Source organism: Melanostigma gelatinosum (assembly GCF_949748355.1).
Source record: "Melanostigma gelatinosum genome assembly, chromosome: 7".
NCBI classification, from domain to species: domain Eukaryota; kingdom Metazoa; phylum Chordata; class Actinopteri; order Perciformes; family Zoarcidae; genus Melanostigma; species Melanostigma gelatinosum.
Genome location: NC_136640.1, coordinates 7455799 through 7475118, shown reverse-complemented (window position 1 = coordinate 7475118; position 19320 = coordinate 7455799). Strand labels below are relative to the sequence as shown.

Below are 19320 nucleotides of genomic sequence, written 5' to 3'. Positions count from 1 at the left end.
CCCCTGCTCCGGATCCAATAATATCATGGGCTTTTGATTAATCTGTTCCATCGCTATGCTGATTGAAATTATTACCGTTTTAATTTTGGTCAGTGTGACCAAAAATCAGCAGAGTACATTTTCCATTTCGGTTAAAAGGGAATGTACTCCGCTTTTTTATTTATTTACAGAAAACTTTTTGTTATATTCTTTTAGCTACCCCAATGAAAACATGGCATCATAATATCACAGAAACTGTAAACCAGCAAGTATTGCTGCATCACAATGGCATAACGCAGCATTTGACAAATGTATAAAGAGCAATAAAAACTTCATCATCTCCAGGGAGAATTACTCACATTGAAGTGATGACAAAAAATGGCAGATGGTGGAGGCCTTAAACAACAAGCGGAACCCTCTTTGATGCAGTGCAAAAAGACGAGACGAACGCAAATAAAGCCAAGAAGGAGAACGAGAGAGGCGGGGGGGAATATGCAGTGGTGAGGCGTTCAGGACCGCCATGTGCACTGGCTGGCTGTCAAAGTCAGTTTCTAAAGCGTAAAGCTTTTTATAATGAACTCTATCTGGAGAAAAGTGTCTGATGTCTGTCTTTCTAACACGTTTCATTTACATTGTCGCATAGCAACAGTGTCTGGCCCCGATTAGATCATTTGCGTTAACATGCACCATGGTAGCCCCGGGGGAAAGTTGAATGCTGAATTGAACACAGTAAGTTGTCACCACGGCCTACATGGTCAAATCGCACGTTGACGATGAAGCGAGCATTGCACACATGAGAACAAACACACTAATACACACTCGGAAGCTCCTTCACAACCGAAAACACACACACACACACACACTCTCGTGAATAATAAAGTGGAGGGCACGAGAGGGCACGCTGTGAAGCTCAGGCTCATCTCTACTTGTAGTTTGTCTCTTCTTCCTCTTCCCATCTGTGCTCTTTGTACCATGCTTGAATGAATCACGGGTTTGCAAAAATAGAAACCGTGCATGCGAGTGTGAAGTGCATGCGCTCTTGCACGTCTGTCTTTGCAAAGCACTAAATTGAATTTAAACAGGAAGAAAACGTTCGGGCATTTTTGTTGGCTGCGCCCTTTAAAATTCTCTGGCTTGTTTGTATTTCAGTAAACCAATCACAATCATCATATTTTGTAATTGTCTGTTTGGACAAAGTCATGGTTGTAGTGTAGAGTGTCTTTTTAGCTATTTCAGGAGTCCTAGGCTCGATAAATAATACTTCCCTGAACTAAAATAGATTTTCTCTCCTGTGTGTGTGTGTGTGTGTGTGTGTGTGTGTGTGTGTGTGTGTGTGTGTGTGTGGGGAAGGAGTGCCCAGCGCAGGTCTTGACCGCTATTACACACTAACCTGGAAAGGGAAGTCCCCAGCCAGCTGTTTTATCAGGATACCATGGCAGTGACCAAACATTCCAACACGCACACACACCAACAGGCCCATGAACACGCATATGCCAACGTCCCAAGGTGAAATTCTGACAGCACAAGGCCATATGAGCTCCCACTGACCCAACAGAGACACAGACTGCCATCACACTGCATCAGTTTTGGTCATGTTATTATTACACGGATTGTAATATGGTCGAATATGTTTGCAGTATATAGCCACAGAATCAGTAATGAGAGCACTTGGGGAATGACATGTTCAAAAATACCGTTCATGGAAATGTTAAGCCAGCGGTCTCTCCAAATATAAAGCACTGGTGGACACCTTGTTTCTTATCAACACTGTGAAGCCTAATTTGGACATTTTCTGATTGGCATTGTGGTAAAGTGAAAAAAGGTAAATCCCATTTGCCTCTCTCGTTGTTTATTTTAAGAATGAATTTGTCTCGGGCCATAGAGTGATGAATCAGATGAGAGTTGCAGCATTCTCTCACTTACTCATGCAACAACACACCGACATAAATGTGCCCTCAGAGAGCGATCAGCCAGCTGTTGCGTTTCACATTCAGATCGTTAGTCCCCGTGATGCAGTGGGCATTGCATGATATAACACGGGTGACCTTATAACTGTTGGAAACAAAGATACAGTATGGTTATGAACGTGCAGGTTTTACCAGATAAACTTTTTTCCGGCTTTTCCCGAATGTCAGATCTCCATTTAGACTCATTATTCCAGCTACTGGTGTGCAAACTTCTTTTTTTAATCTCGTATCCCTCAACCCGTAAACAGACATGACATCATACAAAGCATTTTCAATCAAACAGTTGCCAAATGACTACAAGCCCCACAACCAACCAACTATGCGCAGCAACAAGTCCCTCACCTGTAGATCATGCCCGTCTGGCTCTTGACCGTGTCGTGCAGCGACAACGAGTGGAAGTTGAGAAACTCCTCCAGCTGTTTGAGCTGCGCCACACTTTTGGATTTGTTTGGCGCCCACAACATCAGAGGAGCGTAGGGTCGCGGCCCCGTCCCCACGGACGTCTGCCTGGCGAGCCTCCCCTGACCCGGGCCTTGGGCCTGACTCCTGGACCCCCTCTGCTTCGGGTTGGGGATGTCTGGGCACGTTGCTTTGTACAGGTACATCTTCCTGCCTTCTTCTTCTTCTTCACTTTGTCCTTTTCTTTCAGTCTCTCCGGTCTTCTGTGATTCTGTCCCACAAACATGTACGCTCAGAGTAATCCAGGTAGGCCGCTTCGCCCACGCAGCGCTACATGGAGCAGAGGACTCGTGTGAGTGTGTGATTAAAGCTCAAAGGAAAGTGAAGTGTTCTTCTTGATGAAGCTCAAAGAAAAGGAGAAGAAGAAATGTAGGAAAATCCAACTTGGAATAACATAATTTGAAAAGAGAAAAAAGGTATTTAAGAGTCCAGAGTTAAACTCGAGTCCAATCTGTCTGCAGGCTGCACGTCCACACAGGAAAACAGGCTTTTTCTTTTCATGTGCTCCTCAATTTGCTGTGCCACATATGTTCTCTGTGCACACACACACACACACACACAGATATAGAGACACAGATATCCCACTCTCTCTCTCCTCTGCCCACTCTATCCCACAACACACATGCTGTCACTTTGCCCCTTGCTCAGCCAGTCTACATTATAAGCTCAGTTTGGTTTTGCTCCCTATTAAATGGCATGGGAATCTGGGACATTTTTTCCCGCCCTCCCTCTCCCTCTCTCCCTCCCTTCTTTTAGCATTTTTCTCTCCAACTCCCTCTTATCCTCTCTCACTTTCCCCATCATCCCTCCTTTGTCTCAGAGTATTCCCTCTGTCACAAGCTCTTTCACAAACTCCTGATTTCCTTTCGTCTCTCTTTCCTGCTTTCGTTTTTCTTCCACTCATCTCTTTTTTATCCGGCACAAATACACATATACATATATATATATATAGATATATGTACATATACATATATACATATATACACACACACACACACACATACATACAGGTATTCAACAAATAGACCAGCAGGCTCTGGTGAGGGTCACTGCATGGATGTTAGTTGTGTTGTTTTTGTGTACAATCCTAGTTTCTAGTCAAGAGGGACTGACCACTACCAGACTCCCATACTGAACCTGTGGCAGGAATTGATTATATCAGCGCAAAGGCAGCCGGGTTCATGCACAAACACACACACACACAACCGAAAACACAGAATTAGGGAGGGAAGCTGAGGCAGAGGGGCAGCTGTGTCCATTGTCCAGTAGGATGGGTGTAAAAACTGATCCTGCCTGGCAGCAGAAATGTCAGCTGAGCTTATGCAACAGTGTGTTTACTGAGTATTTATAGTCGCTAGAAGCATACACATCCATACACATGGAGCCTGCATACTGGTATGCACATACATATTTAATGCATATACAGTAAACTCTATTATCACCACCATAACAAAGAATTAACGCGGCTTCCTAAAATGAAAAATTCCCTTTTCATTTTACAGTAGTGTCGCGTTGCTCTCTCGCTTTGTTTTTTTTTGTCTGTTATTTTTCCTCTTTAATTTTGGCCTCTGGTGTTGAGAACAGTCACAATCTCCTTCGAGCCGCTCAGCTTGTGGGCAGTTGAGTCACTGACAATAATACCAAAACAAGAGGGTGAGGGTGGAGGGAGGGAGAGAGAGGTCAGTTGGGGTCCAGTTGGGGGTTTATGGCAGCGAGTATGGGAATCCTGCATTATGAGTAACACACTGCTTTTAACTCATGTCTGCCTTTTACACTTTCCTTTTTATACTTATCTCACTTCCTCTTCTCTTATCCGTTTCCTGCTGAACTTTTTCTGTCAGCTTCATGCTCCCTGAGACTAATTAGCCATCTTTCCCCCCACCACCCCCACATGCACTCATTCCAGTGAGTGAATCCCTTCACAAGAATCGCATAAGTTTGATAATTAGCCATCTTTCCCCCCCCCCCACATGCACTCATTCCAGTGAGTGAATCCCTTTACAAGAATCGCATAAGTTTGATAATTATCCATCGGCGCACAGCATGATAGAAACACAACAAGTAGAGCAGCATACTGCAGCACAACGCTGTGCACCTTTTTCTGTGGATGAATAAAAAAAAAAAACATGAAGTGACTGAAGTTTGCGTTCACGTTGTAACCTCTCGCAAGCAATCTGCAGTGCATTGAACAACATCGCGGTGTGGTTTAGTTGAATGAGAAAGCTCTCTCTATGCCATCTGACTCTATAGCAGCAATAACTATGCCAGTGATGAGCCTCCAAGCCTCAGGGACTGTGCTGCTCCTGTTTAACACCAGTGTGCCTACATTCTCCAATAAATCCCATTGTTACAATCACTGAAAACCGAGACCGGCTTTAAGCTGAAGGGTGAGAGCAAAGCAAGGAAGATAACATTATATTACATCGACTGTATAAAATATATGGACAAGTCAACATGTGCAGCGTTGCATGCTTAACATTGCAGCTGTCCCAAGGCTCCTCTTTTCATCGCATTGTTCTTTTAATCATCTGAAAGGTTTTAAAAGATGAACCAACGAGATAAAACACGATTCAACTGTATTTAGTGTGGCTCCAGTAGAATGAGTGAGGATACTATTACAATGCTCTGTGCAAATGTCTCTGTTGTGTGAATCAAACCACTGATCTTGGCAGCAGCCCCGCACTTCATCCATCAAGCTCTACAGGAACATGTGTTTTTGTGCGCCACAAGTATTGCGTTACCACACCTTTTGTCTCCGGTGCCAAGGATGGGAGGAAATATACATCCACCACCTGGTTAGAGAAGGACAGTCACACGGTTGGCTGCCCATTGTCGTTTTAACCAAACAAGTTGCCTTCTGTGCTTTGTGTTGTAGGGGGAACATGCGTTAAAGGTTGCCATGAAGTGGTGATTCAGAAGAAGAGAATAACACACATGAAAGTCAATATGTGTTGGTGTGAACACAAAAAGGCAAGAATTCTGGCTCGTCTGCAACTTTCAGAATTGATTGCAAGATGAAGTTGTTGTTTTTTAGATAGTTGCTGCATGCTCATCAAAGTATCATTTTATTCGATACGATTTCTTAGCCAAACATAAGAGGATTTCTGTAGAGTAAAACAAAAACGTGTACAATACTGTAAACCGTGTGATCTCAGGAAAGCACAAACATTAGAGTGTGTGTGTGCACAAACCATACAAACGATACCAAACACCATCTAAAGATACATTTACAGTAAATACAGTTACCTTGATCTATAAGGTAGAATACATGTGTTAAATTGTCTACACATGCATAAAGACAACTAAGAAAAGGAATACTCTTGTCTCTATTAAAAGCACATTAGCATTCAATTAATTTGTAAGAGGAAACATATTTGAAGGGGGGAAAAGGCTATTTTTAGCTGAGTTATAAAAGCCTCATTCATCTCATGTCTTTTCTAGGTCACAGACAACCGTTCCTTCAAGCAGAAGACCAACTCCCCGTTATAATCATGGCGTCCTAGTGATCAGACACAAATGATCAGTATCCATTCTCCAGAGGGGATCAATTGTAAAATGTGTTTTGTCCGTGTGTGTGTGTGAGTACAGCCTGTGTGTGTGTGTGTGTGAAAGTGTGTGAAGGTCGTGCTAATCTTTTATAGTCATTTACACAGCGGTGTCCCTTTTTATTGGATCGTCCAATGAGCTCATCACACTCCGCACCTGTCAATCTGTCAGTAGAGCCACGAGAGGCTGTCATCAGATCTGTATGAGCCTGTAAATAAGCACCATGTGAAATGTGCAGCAACCGCTAACATGTCGCCAAGCCAACTCTTAAAAACAACACGAGAAGCCACATCCCAAAAGACAATCCGACGTGGCTTTTGATTTGACAAGGGCGACCATTTGGTGAGTCGTATCCTCAGTTAACAGGCTAATAAGTACATTCCTTCTTTGAAGGTGCTTGAGAGGTGTAAAGTAGCATGAAGTGATTGAAACAATGCTGACTTTAAAATCTCCATCTGTCATAGTGTGCCATGCAGCGATTGCTATATTTTAAAGTATTACCCGGTTTTTATCAAGTTGGGTCTTCTTTACAGAATTGTGGCCGTTTTGACATTGGGTCATGCTAACGTGCCTGCAAGCATGAGTTTCTTAAATTTTCCAAATAACACTGTAAATTATTTCAAACACTTTGTCTTTGAGTCCAGACAAAAACAAACATGAATTTGTCCGCTGGATTAGCTACTGTAGCTAAATGCGGAGGGATTTACTGTTGCCCCAACAAGCCAGTTAACCAAACTAGCTGATTAGCTGCTAGTTGGCTGGTACGCTAGGAAACCAATTGGTTGTTCCTATAAATCCATGGTTAAGTACGTTAAGGTACGCTATGACAACCAAAAGCACTTGTAAAAGGTTAGGAAAAGGGTGCAATTATTGTTAAATATTCTACATTTTAACAATGCTTGTATAAGAGACATATCAGCAAAAGCCAAGCTCGTTTGTAAATGGCTAATGTAACACCTGTACCTTATATCACCTGATGAGTAACTTAACAAAGCAAACATTTCATTTAATAAAGTAAATAGCCAATCACTTTTAAAGATAACCCTTAATGTCCAATATAAAATCATCTTTGACATTGTATTCTACATCTGAAAGGTTTAAAAAAAAAAAAAAAAAAATTTAAAAAAAAAGAGAGATCACACGGTACATAGAAGCTGCCAGAAATCTTACTTGGACAAAAGTTACTTGAGGCCGATTGAAGTTCCTCCAGTTTACAGCTGATTCAGCCAACTAATAATGTTCATGACTAAATGGATTATAGAAATCCATTTGAATTGTGACATCTTCTGCTTCGTTGCTCGACAAAATAAATGGATTCATAAATATTTGGGAGACCTCAACATGTTGACGCCGCACTGCGCGCTCTTGGCTCTTAATCATCCTCGTCTCTGCTTTTCTAAATTAGAGAGTGAACAGAGCCCAAACCAGCGGGGGAGCCTGTAGAATAAAGACAGAGGGAAAAGAGAGGAGAGGAGATAAGAGGGAGGGAGAGAGGCTGGACGATAGACCCATGAATGTGGTGCTTTAGGCTTTGAATGATTGGAATGGGGCACAGACGGATTAGGCATTTAGCAGCAAGAAAGGAAAGTAGAGTAATGGCAAAGGAACTGGAGGGGTAACTCAATCCTAAAAATATCCATGTGTGAGAAAAAAAAAAGAGGAGACAGAGAAAGGGAGGAGATGGGAACACAAGATCACCGCCACTTGCTGCGCTAATATTCTAACTTCCAAAAGTGGAAACGGTCGCGCACGTCACGGCCCGGTAACCAGCACCATTGGTGCCCTCTGTCCGTCAGTCACACAGACAAGAATAAAAACACTCCCTACCAGCCTCCATATGTTTTGTCACCATGGTGTTAGAGGATGTCAACACGGCCTAATGCGGCAAGACAGATGCTGGCTATTAGCATTACGGCCAGATCAGGTGGCACGACTCTAAGCCGGAGGTCTTTGTGACCAGTGTGACTCACAATGCCCACAAATGAAATGACCACTTGTCAACTGATGGTCCAGCCCAAAACTACAGAATGCATGCACACACACACCATGTGTTTTTACTGAGCAAAAAGCCTTTAATCATCTTTTTTTTTAGTGTGTGTAGGTGAGCACTGCTGAGATTAATTTGTCCATGGAGCCAAATTATTTTGTGCATCAACAAGCAGCTCTGTACAAAACATTAGGACTTCTATCTGTTCGCACTGTGTCATGTGGCTGCATGGGCACTATTTAATCTCTCTCTCTCTCTCACACACACTCACAGGGCTTAACTGACCTGTAGGGCATGCCAGTCTGGTGCGCGACTGTGTCCTCTTTGCCCAGTTCAAACATTTTTAGGTAGCAGCTGGTCTCAATCTCTCTGATCAGCGCCGCCTTGTGTCTGTGCTGGGCCACCTGCTTCCCGGATGTGGAACCGCGCTTGGCATCCTGGCTGCGGTGGGCTTTCGTCCCGCTGAGGGAGACCACCGAGTGTTTGCGGTGCGGGTAGTGCAGCTGGTGGCCCCCGCCGACACCCCCTACGCTGGTCCGCGCGGCTAGCATGGCCCCAGAGGGTGCCCCTTCCTCTCAAGGGCAGAGTTCAGAGGGCAAGAGGTGGAGCTGCAGGGTTCCAAGTCCTCCTTTTGGACTGATCACTCCAGCTCAGAGTGTTGCAGCATTCAGGAAAGCGTCTTTTGTTTGACTGTCACAACCTCTCTACATTTGCTTTCAAGTTCCTATCTGTTTATCCTGAGTTCTCTCTCTCTCCGTCTCTCTGTCCGTGCACTGTGCTCTCTCTCTTATAGCCTCATCCAGCCTGAAACAGGATCCTGGTTTCCTTGTCTCGTCACCACCAGCCCTGGCCTAAAAGCAGGGAGCCAAAATGCCAGGGTGTCGACAATACATACACGCACACACCCTGCACAACATTTAAGAAAAAATAAGAAAATTAATTCTCTTACGTTTTTTGTTAAGAGAAAAAAAGGAAACCCCAGATGCAAACATTCTGAACCATCCTGCTCTTACCATATGAGCTGAATGATCAATCCCACTTGATTATAAATTCGAGGCATGTGGCAGATTGTTTAAAATGAGCATAGGACATGCCTCCTAAACACGATATAAGTAAGAGGTTTATGATATTCATGCATTTTTTCCCCCTCAAATTTTAAAAATATTTTTGCGTTGGACCAACAATTTGGTTGACTGTGGAAACAAGAGGATCTTATGTTGGTAAGAGTGGTGAAAAAAAAAACCAGAAGAGCAAAAAATAAGAAAACATTGATGAATCCCATAAATCAATGGGTACAAACAAGAGGAAATGTGTTAGATCGCTTCCTGCATGAGGCCCAGTGTTTTTTATCTCCAGGGTTGGGATCAGTGACAACTCTATATTTATACCCCTGCAGGACCATTTCAGAGTCTTGGAGTCTTAACACCATTCCTTGTGTCATAAGACACCAGACACAAAACACAAATTTACATCTTTGCCAGACATAACAATGTGGAAGCACACATTTGGCTGCAAGCACAGCTGCACACTATGTTAAATACTTGTAGTATTTCAGACTTTGCCAAAACAACAAAATTGAGATCCGATTATTACATGTTTAATCTAGGAGGGAAGCATGAAAAGAACAACACTGCAGCCAAGCTTTAATGTATATTTATATGTAAAATCGTAGAGATGCTTTGTGTTTCATTCTGTTTCCATTTGTGTGTGTTTGATCTGCTGGAAGTTCAAGTACACACTAACAGGGAGCCTTTCGGGATTCCCTCCTGACAACTTTCAAGCTGATTTTGGAATCTTCCGCCGAACTTTTTCTGACCACAGATGCGCACACGAACAAACTTTATTTTTTTGCCTGAATGCACCAGAGCGCATGCACCTGACATGTCCAAACCAAAGGATGAGAGCAAGCCTTGTTTGGAGAGCATCAGGGAGGACTCTACTTTAATTTTAACAAAAATGTTTGAACAATTGTTTGAATTTAATGTGAGCTGATCACATACTGCAAAGATGACAGAAGAGTCAGGTATAATTTGTTGACGCTCACTAAATTCTTTCAATAACAGCATCCATGCAAACCCTTAGTTATGACACCTGTCAGCTAACATGAAAAACAATGGACTCGCTTCAAGGCAAAAATCTTGTAAAAGGTGTGTAGGATTCAATGATATCTAGCAGTGAGTTTGCAATATGCGATCAACTGAATACCCTTTCGCTCACTCCTCCCTTTCCGAGCATGTCGGAGACCGCAAAAGATATATCTGCTGAGTTATAGACAACTCTTTCCAAATGTAAGTCAACCGGGAAAAAAGTATTTTTGGGGCCCATGGCATCATGTGAAGGACCCCGGAAATTGTAATTCCCCCGCTTGGCCCCTGTCTAAAATGTGCTTCAAAGCCCGGCGCTCTTCCTGGGGGCCTGACCTGTTCCCATATAGAAATAGAAGTCTTGTTTCAAGCTAACAAAACACGAGTCTTAGTTTCAGAAGGTAATATACACTGATGAAAACATAGTTGAATCCTACCGGTATATTCCAGTCCTGCTAATAGAGCCTTCTAAATCCTCCACACTGGTTCTTAAATCATGCACTTCTTCCACATAGTGGGGAAATACAATGAAGTTGATGTGCTAGTCATTAACAAGGGGTTTTGAGATACCATGAAACCCCAACTGATGCAACTAGTTTTAACTAACGTGTTTGTACTCGTCCAGTCTATGGCTGGTCTGAGGATCATCTTGATGTTGAAGCAGAGACAGAGGTTGGTGTCCTCAGAGGTGAAAAGATCAGCGATGGAGTGTCACGCCTTAATTATTCAGGCGGGTAATGAGACCTTGATAGCTCACTGGACACGTCTCAGGGGCTGGGGGGGGGGGGGGGTGGAGGTTAGGGTCAGTGCTGACTGTACAGTGTAAAGGGACCTGTGGTCAACCGCTCATTTGTATTGGAAATTTACTGGAGTTCTGCAGTTTGCTGCAGTGTCTTTTAAGACACTGCAGCACCATACACATATCTCAAGGTATTTATTGTAGTATCTCCCAAGTGGTAGCTTTCAGCGAGAGAGAGATAGAGATATATATATATATAATATATGATATATAGGATCATCAATGTCTCACAGTGTACTGACTGTGGGCCCCTTTTGATAAAACACATGACACATTTAAGAAGACGCACACTGGCCTGCTCACAGCACTTTGTCTGGATGACCTGATTGCTGTCAATCAAGGACATTCGTCACACAAAGTGAACCCAATCTGGCTTCTCTGCAATGTCTTCGTCACTGGGCGAGAAATCCTAGCATGGACAAAATCAGTCATTCAAGTAGTTTATCCTGAACGCCTATACCCAGACGCAAACTGATACACGGGCACACACACACACACACACACACACACACAGGCCTGCGTGGTACACCCAACTCTTTCACTGAATATGTTAGAGGCTGTCTGATTAGTCTAATTACTACCGGCAGTGCAGTTGTACACCTTCTGTAGTTTGCACTATGCATTATTTTAACAAGCTGCTGCATGTATTTATAGGGACGAAGTTCTATCTGCCTTTAACGCTGAGATAATCAGCTTTAAAGATGGCATCCATTTAGTTAACTATATGAGTTAGTACGCTGGTAAGACTGCACACATGTAAATGGGAGCTAATGTGTGAGAGTTTTGACACAACCGCAATTTTATTTGTTGTACTATATTGATCCCGGTAGGGGATATTTGTCTCTGCATTTGACCCAAGCCCTCATTATCAGTATGTCTGGTCACTTTAAGTTAACAGAAGAAAAAAAGAAAGATCTCCATTGGAATCACTGTCGTCCGGTAAATTCTTAATCTCTGCAACATGTCAGTTTTTGAGAAGATCAGAAAACAAATGAATTCTAGTTTTGGAGAGCAGATCTTTCACCGATCAGCAACAACACAGTAGGTTTACTGACAGTTTGTTCCTGCACCGACAAGAACAATGAGCTTTTTTTTAATACCCATCTGAACTTTTTTGAATTGGTCTTGAGAGCAGAGAATTTATCACCATGGATCAGACGAAATCACCAAAGAATCCACACAAAGCATTTCCAGCTCTTCCTGGAGAACCCCAAGGTCTTCCCAGGCCAGGCAAGATAAAAACAATCTCTCCAGCATGTTTTGGTTCTACCTTGTGGCGTCCTCCTGGAAACCCTCTGAGGCGTCTGGCATTCTGATCAGATGCCCGAAAGACACTTACCTCTGCACCAGCTGGCAGGCAGTCATCTCTTTTTGGCTTTTTAATCTGCAATAAAAGTTACGGCAAACCCACTATATCACAATGATTAAACAGTACAACACATCAAGGTGCTTGCACCCCTCCACTACCTAAACAACAAAAACACAAAAATAGTGATGAAACATCATTCATGATTTTATTAAAAGCACAGGTTTGGCTTCTTACCTGAGCCACATGTACACAGTCTAAGCCACATGGAGTGCGCACACAAATCATCACGGTGTGAGCACAAGGGCAGCCTGCAGTGTCAACACCTGCTGCCCATTAGCCTACTTATGAGTGTGTGGCTCTCACCTGATTGGCTAATCCAGCATGGACGGTACAGTCAGTATAATATTGTGAATAATGTGTTATCACCTTCACGGCCAAAAGACCTCAACCCAGCTGAACTCCGGTGGGAGATTTTGGAGTGACATGTTAGACAGCCCTCTCCACGCCCAGTATCATTAAACCAAATGAGGGAATATCCGTATGAAGAACGCCGTTCATCCCTCCAGTGGAGTTTAAGTTTGACTTCCCTGAAAAAATAAAGGTTGAAAAAAAATGATGCCAGGGAGCATAAAGCTGCTCTGTAGGCTCGGGGTTGCCAAACACCTCACAGAGACACTTTGTTCATCTTTCGTTTTGTTTGTCCCTGATCTTATGACTGATCGATGGTTAGACTCACTGTAGCAGCATCAGCATCAGTGAGCATCTCCCTCTGCTGGTGTATGTACATTTTTACAGACCGAATTTTATGTGATGTCGTCGCTTTACTCTTTTATTTGTATTTGTTGATTTTACGAAATGATTTTACTCAATGATTTTATTTATTTATTAGTTTATTTTTATCGTATTGATTGTTTTTGTTTCATCTATTGTACTGTTTTATCCGGGTTTAGCTCTTAAATATGTTGTTGGTATTGTTGCCTTGCTTTTGCTGCTTTGTCTGTCAAAGCACTTTGTAAACTCTGTTGTTAAAGATGCTATGAATAAAGTTATTGTTATTATTAATATTATTATATGTTGTAGACTCACTAATTATATTTCAGCCTTGAAATAAAGCTTTAAAACACATACATACAACAAACCCATACACACACACACACACACACACACACACTAAACTCTATTAATCATTTTGAGTGACTAACACTGCACCTGCCCACACACACTACAATGATTAATCACAAGACCACCGCGTGTTGATGATTAGCGAGGCTCCTCTCTGCATCTCCTGAGAGTTTCTGTCTCCAGCGATTAAAAGTTGATCAATTCCTCTCTTCTAGTTTTAACACAGTACACGTCTGTGAAGTTGACTGGACGGTTACTCGGAATGGAAACAAATGACATTCGCTCTTTGGCCCATTTGGATCGTGTCACACTCACTTAGTTCTTGATCAATCACATGGAGACCGAGGAAGATGAACGAAACCTCAAAGTCCTTCAGGAGTAGGAAATGTTCGAGAACGTCTCGAAATGAATCATTGAATCAACGCAGGCTAATTTAAGAGCACAGCGTTCCTTAAACTGTATACAAGGAAAAACCCAACTTGTGTGTGTGATGCTTTACACAGTTACATTTTCTATGTATCGCTATGCTGCACTTGGACTTACAATATGAAACATGAAGATATCAAAACACAGGAAATCACAAGGTAAATTGTTGACTTGAAAATGTAAAAAATGATTACAACAGTACAATATCTGAGGTAAAACGTTGCCTTTATTGCAATTATGCTACACAAAAACAACACTGAAACAGCAATTTGATAGTAAGAGTCTGAACTTGTTAAAGTATATTTTAGCATGACTCAAAGACATAATAGTAAAGCAAGTAAAGTCAACAGTATATTGCATGTTCAAAATGTCCTGTGCTTGACATTTGTATCAGGACCGTCATTGTTTCAGTTCAGTGTTGTTGAAAATGCATTTTTTAAGATATTAAGTAATCGTTGAGGTAGCAGTTTTCTTTCCCCGTGGATTTTGCTTCGTGAAATCCAATATAGTACCATATCTAATGCAGATGATTGTACACTTGACTTTGGCTTGACAAATAAATGTTTTGTTTCTATTGGACAAACATGATGATTGTAAAATATAAAATATATGTGAATAACAAGACTAGGGACCCTAATCAGTTGGACCAGTTGCCTAATGAGCCAATGAACTATTTCACGATGTCGGCATTGTGGCTCTGTTTAGTTCTCAGTGCAGCTCCACTAATCATCAATAGCAGTGGATGCAATCGTGGCATTGACCTCAGAAGCAGCTGTTGCGAATGAAGCCGAGGTCCCGGTTGAGGTCCCATCGCGTGGTTTTGGGCGGGGCTTCATCATCTCCTCTATGTTGCTCTCAGGTTTGACCAAAAGAATGTAACACTTGGGCAAGAAGATGCAGCTCAGCAGGCCGAAGCTGGAAGCCAAGATGGCAAAAATCTGGACGGCAACCATGAACTTGCCGCGTGTGCTGAGGTACGCTGGGACAAAGGAGATCCACACGATGAAGAAGACGAGCATGCCGAAGGTCACACACTTCGCCTCACTGGAAGACAGAGGGAGAAACATGTTGCTTTAGGGTCAAGAGAAATGTTCTTTACACCAAAACGTCTGAACAAGAGAAAGGAATAAGTGGAAATTGAATTGAAAGTAATATAGCAAACACGTTTTGATTTCTCACAGATTAATACCGGCACTTTTGTGTGTTTGTGCGAGAAGAAGACGAGGAAAACAGAAAGAAACCATCCCTTTTAACATGTTACGTTACAATACAATGTCAAACATCAACCACAATGCAACTCTGTTTACTGCTGACACCTTGTGTGTTTCCTACCTGAAGTGGTCCTCCAGTTTGCGGGCTATGAAAGCAAAGATCAAGGCCAGCAGAGCCAGCAGGATGTCATAGCCGAAGACACAACAGATGAAGACCACAGAGCCTTCGTCACACTCCAGAATGATCTTTATATTCTGGGCAGAGGTGTTTTCAAAGGGGTGTGGAGGGAGGATGATGAGCCACACTGTGCACGCTACAGCCTGGGTAGAAGGATGTCAGATATAATACAGGATCAGGTCAGAGTAAAGATGCTTCACATCCTTTCTTCCTGTATTTATTGTATCTACCTGTATTAAAGTTGCCACAGCAGCTATCGCCCTCTGGTGGGCACAGGTGAGACTGTCAACTTCAGGGTCAGCACAGGCATTGGAGTCACTGTTTATAAAGGTGTTGGTGAAGATGACATCAGGACTGCCGCCGTTGGCTGCTGCTTCAGCTGCAGCCACCTTTTCAGCTTTGGCAGCTGCTTTGGCTTTGATCCGGGCCGCTTTCAGAGCCCGAGCTCTCAGCATCAGCACTGCTGTCTTACCTGAATTACAGAGCAGTGAGTAGACAGACAGACTGTGTGTGTATACTCATATACATACACACATAACAGTGCAGTGGACTCACCCATGATAGAGGAAAGGCAGAGAGCAAAGCCCAGAGCCAGGGATACTTGACTGGTCATGCAGCTCCAGTGCCGAGGCTCTCCGAGGAAGACGATGGAGCAGAGGAAGGTCACCACCAGCGAGAAGAGCAGCGAGAAACTCAACAGAGCATCGTTGGCTTTCACCAGAGGGGTGCCAATGTGCACAACAAACACCACCTGGAAAAAGAAGAACAGTGAATCACACCATTTGGGGGTTTTTTGGCTCCTTATTCTGTGCAACAAGGGATCTGTTGGCTTCACTGGGAGGTTTGTCTCACCCCGACACCGATGGTGACGAGCGCTCCGAAGGCCGAGATGGCGATGAGAGTGATCCCCAGCGGCTCTCCAAACGCTAGGAACTCAATGATTTTTGAGACACAGCTGTCATGAGCTTCATTGGACCACGCGTCATAACTGCACAGGATACATGCGCGAGCATCTGTCAGAGAGGGAGGAACTCCGACTTAGTCTGGAAACGACCCGGAAATAAAGAGCAAGAGGCCCAGCAGATACAAGTGGCCTCTGAAACACGACAGAAGACATTCCGGATCCAGAACCATTTCAGTGTGAAGTGTCAATAGACATCTTGGTAGCGTATTATATGTCGAAGGGGATTCCGATGGGTTTTGTAGACGGCATGCTTAGTTTTGCAGCATATTAAATCTTTGTGAGGCGAAATGAACGCAGCTTCCTCACCGTGGTAATTTTGCATATTTTGTATATAAGTATTATAGCAAGTTTTATAAGATGTCATGATCACATTTACTTTGTGATTATTTTATATTTGCCCCAGTTATAGCATTGTAGCATACAGCAGTGCAGCTAAATAGAATTTCAGACAAACACGATTAAGGCTATGAAATGAAGTAAAAACAGAAGTGTTTTCTTCTAACATTAATCTTGAATGTCTTTGCAAAAAGTTTCATAAAAGTAACTTTATTCACTCAGGTTCATATTTCAGTAGAAGTTCAGACTTTTCCGGAACATCGTCATGTCGATAAGGTACAGTTTAGAAGCTGTATACTGACTGGTTGAGTTGCTGATCTCTCCATCAGCACACGGGATGCAGTCAAAGCAGCACACTGGCTCTCCCTGTCGGATTCCCTTCCTGGTGCCCGGCTGGCAGTTCTCACTGCACACTGACCGAGGAGGCTGCAAAACACACACACACACACACACACACACACCGATTCATAGAGTCACACATGCATGTGACACTAATCCTAACCTAGAAGAGTTAAAGTCTGCCTTGACCAACATGCTGCTGACCTCCAACATTTCATTGTTCCACACAATGGAGTCATTCATGATGGTCATCCTGTCCTCTGGAGCAGCTGAGCCATTGTAGCTTCCCACAGTGACGTAGGATATCTCCCCGTAGCTGCTGAACTGCCAGTTAATGATGTCGTAGAAGCCTTCCACGTCTCCGCCCTCAAAGTAGATCTCCTCGTCCGTGTGCGGCACTTTGAAGCGCACGTTCTTCATGTAGTACATCAGCTAAGGGAGAGAAACACGTGCACGTAAAAACAGTTGTACTCACACACACACACACACACACAGGCTTACCTGCCATGGCTCAAACTTGGTGATGTCAGCACAGCTTTTCCCGATGAATGGCCCCTGTCCGTCTTCACAGTGCTCCAGGTTGTGCAAGGCGTTGGCCACAGCGTAAACAGCTTTGTACACACTGTGGGGAGATATCTTCATCATCATCATCATCACCACCATTATCAATCACGCCTTCGTGGCACATCAGTGTCTCTATCTCAAAATCTCTATGGGCTGGTGTTACTGATTGTAATTTGGGTGTACTGACCCTTTAATGGTGGAGGTAATAGGTGTTTTAGAGGCGATTCCAGTAGCATGAAGGTAAAAATAATTCATACTTGTAGCAGCAATATGGGCAGTGAGAACTGACCTGTAAGTGATTCGTAACTGGGAAACATCAGAGTAGGTGTTACTGAGCTGTGCCAGAGACTCGCCGCCCGTACACAGCCCGTCAGGAACCCCCCTCACTGCCCTGGACAGCGTGCCGTTGACCTCTTTGGCCCTCTGTTTGGCCTGCTTCACTGCTTTGCCATAGTCTAATGTGCAGTTAAACAACTACAAGAGAAAGAAACAAGGTCACAAACGTTTTCTAGACTTTTAGAGTTGCCACTGAATGTTCGTCGTCAATTTGTCTCAATGAGATTTTGCATGTGGTTAATAGATGGGTGGAGACAGATAAGGTGACAGTCTTAATAAACGCACAATCTCCCAGAATTCCTCTGTGAGCTGGTTAGAATAGGGGTCCAAATCCAGTAGATGGCGTTGAAGCCCCGGGATGTCAGCCCTTTTTACCCCAAAGCCCAGAGTACCACCGAGCACCGAGTTCACCTGGGTAAAAACACGCACATGGTCGACTTCAGCTCAAACTGTGATTCAGAGCCTGTGGAGCATCTGCTTCATGTCTGTTCAGTGAATCAATCAATGAGCTTTGACCCTCAGTCATCACTGGACTGAGCACTCACCCCAGGCTGGTTGATGAGAGCGGAGGTGACCCAGGCCTCGCTGGCGATCCAGGTGCAGTTGGTCACGTTGTGCCGGAGCAGCTCGTGGATCAGAGGACTGAGGTCCACGTCTGATGAGAAGACCACAATGATCTTGGACGTGGACTCAACTACGGTTTTAGCAATACGCTGGATGTCCTCTTGTGAACTCACCTGAAGTTTAAAAAAAAGAAGATATTCATTTTTCAACAGGAACAAATTGCAATACATCCCTCGAGAAGACCGGCATGACAGTGTGTGATCAGAACGAAAGGAGTGAAATATTGACTGAAGAGGTGTTACCTTGGGCAAGATCTCAGAGAAGGAGAGGCAGACACCAGCTTCCTCAACCTGCTCCTTGAAGGCTTTGATGCCGTACTTGCCGTAATCATCATCGGCAGCTATGGTGCCCACCCAAGTCCAGCCGAAGTGCAGCACCAGCTGGGCGATAGCTGTGGACTGGTGCTTGTCATTGGGAATGGTCCTGAGGAAGGTGGGGAACTGGAACTTACTTTCCAGGGCGGAGCAAGTGGAAGAATAGCTGACCTAAGGATGACAGAGGAGAGGACGCGAACATTGCACTTGTTCTCTCTATTTGTTCATCTTCCTCGTCTTCTTCTAACTCCCCCACTGGCCTACCTGTGGGAAGTGATAAAGCCCAAGTATCCTCGCCGTGGCAATGGACAGATCGGAGCCCCCAGCGCCCACCAGAGCAGCCAGAGGAGCCCCAGACCCGCAGCGGTAGTTGGGCACGGCCTCGTCTTGGCCCGTCAGGTAGGTGAGGGTGCCCTCCACCGCCTTGGAGATGGTGAAGCAGGAGTCGTAGATGACGTAACCCAGGTCGGTGTTGGGCAGCAGGTCCTGCTTCTCGTTAATTTCGTTGATGGCAAACAGCATGGTCTGGGTCCAGCGGAAGGTACGGAAGTTAAACCTGGAGGATGATGGGAGAGGGATGAGATAACGGGACTCAAAACTTCATGACTGGGAGATATGCACGGACTATTTTAGTCCTTTGAAAGTTATTACCTAAATTAGCCACAAGAGGACAGTTTGCAGGCTCTCTGATTATTGTTGCATAGTACAGTGTAAAGGCCTGTCTCCATGATAATATGGACTCCTGAGGCTAATTGGCCCCCAGAGGTGCTGCCCAG

The 19320-nt window shown here is 43.9% G+C and overlaps 2 protein-coding genes across 3 annotated transcripts in view; both read right to left on the bottom strand.

Moving 5' to 3' along the window:
* Positions 1–8666, bottom strand: part of kcnab1a (potassium voltage-gated channel subfamily A regulatory beta subunit 1a) — a gene marked incomplete at its 5' end in the record, with an annotated part of 72004 nt that extends 63338 nt beyond the window's left edge. Inside the window, one exon of one of the 2 annotated variants that reach the window (XM_079272205.1) lies at positions 8224–8666. In XM_079272205.1, the coding sequence (XP_079128331.1) occupies positions 8224–8489 (266 nt within the window). Of the gene's footprint in view, positions 1–2288; positions 2552–8223 lie in introns of those variants that run through there. The other variant, XM_079272206.1, reaches the window with a different exon arrangement.
* A 5734-nt stretch (positions 8667–14400) lies between these two features.
* Positions 14401–19320, bottom strand: part of vmn2r1 (vomeronasal 2, receptor 1) — a gene marked incomplete at both ends in the record, with an annotated part of 5445 nt that continues 525 nt past the window's right edge. Inside the window, 13 exons of the mRNA XM_079271560.1 lie at positions 14401–14722; positions 15011–15210; positions 15298–15539; positions 15623–15818; positions 15920–16080; positions 16670–16793; positions 16911–17138; positions 17208–17328; positions 17560–17744; positions 17892–18017; positions 18152–18343; positions 18473–18715; positions 18809–19100. Coding sequence (XP_079127686.1) covers positions 14401–14722; positions 15011–15210; positions 15298–15539; positions 15623–15818; positions 15920–16080; positions 16670–16793; positions 16911–17138; positions 17208–17328; positions 17560–17744; positions 17892–18017; positions 18152–18343; positions 18473–18715; positions 18809–19100 — 2632 coding nt within the window. The remainder of the gene's footprint in view (positions 14723–15010; positions 15211–15297; positions 15540–15622; positions 15819–15919; positions 16081–16669; positions 16794–16910; positions 17139–17207; positions 17329–17559; positions 17745–17891; positions 18018–18151; positions 18344–18472; positions 18716–18808; positions 19101–19320) is intronic.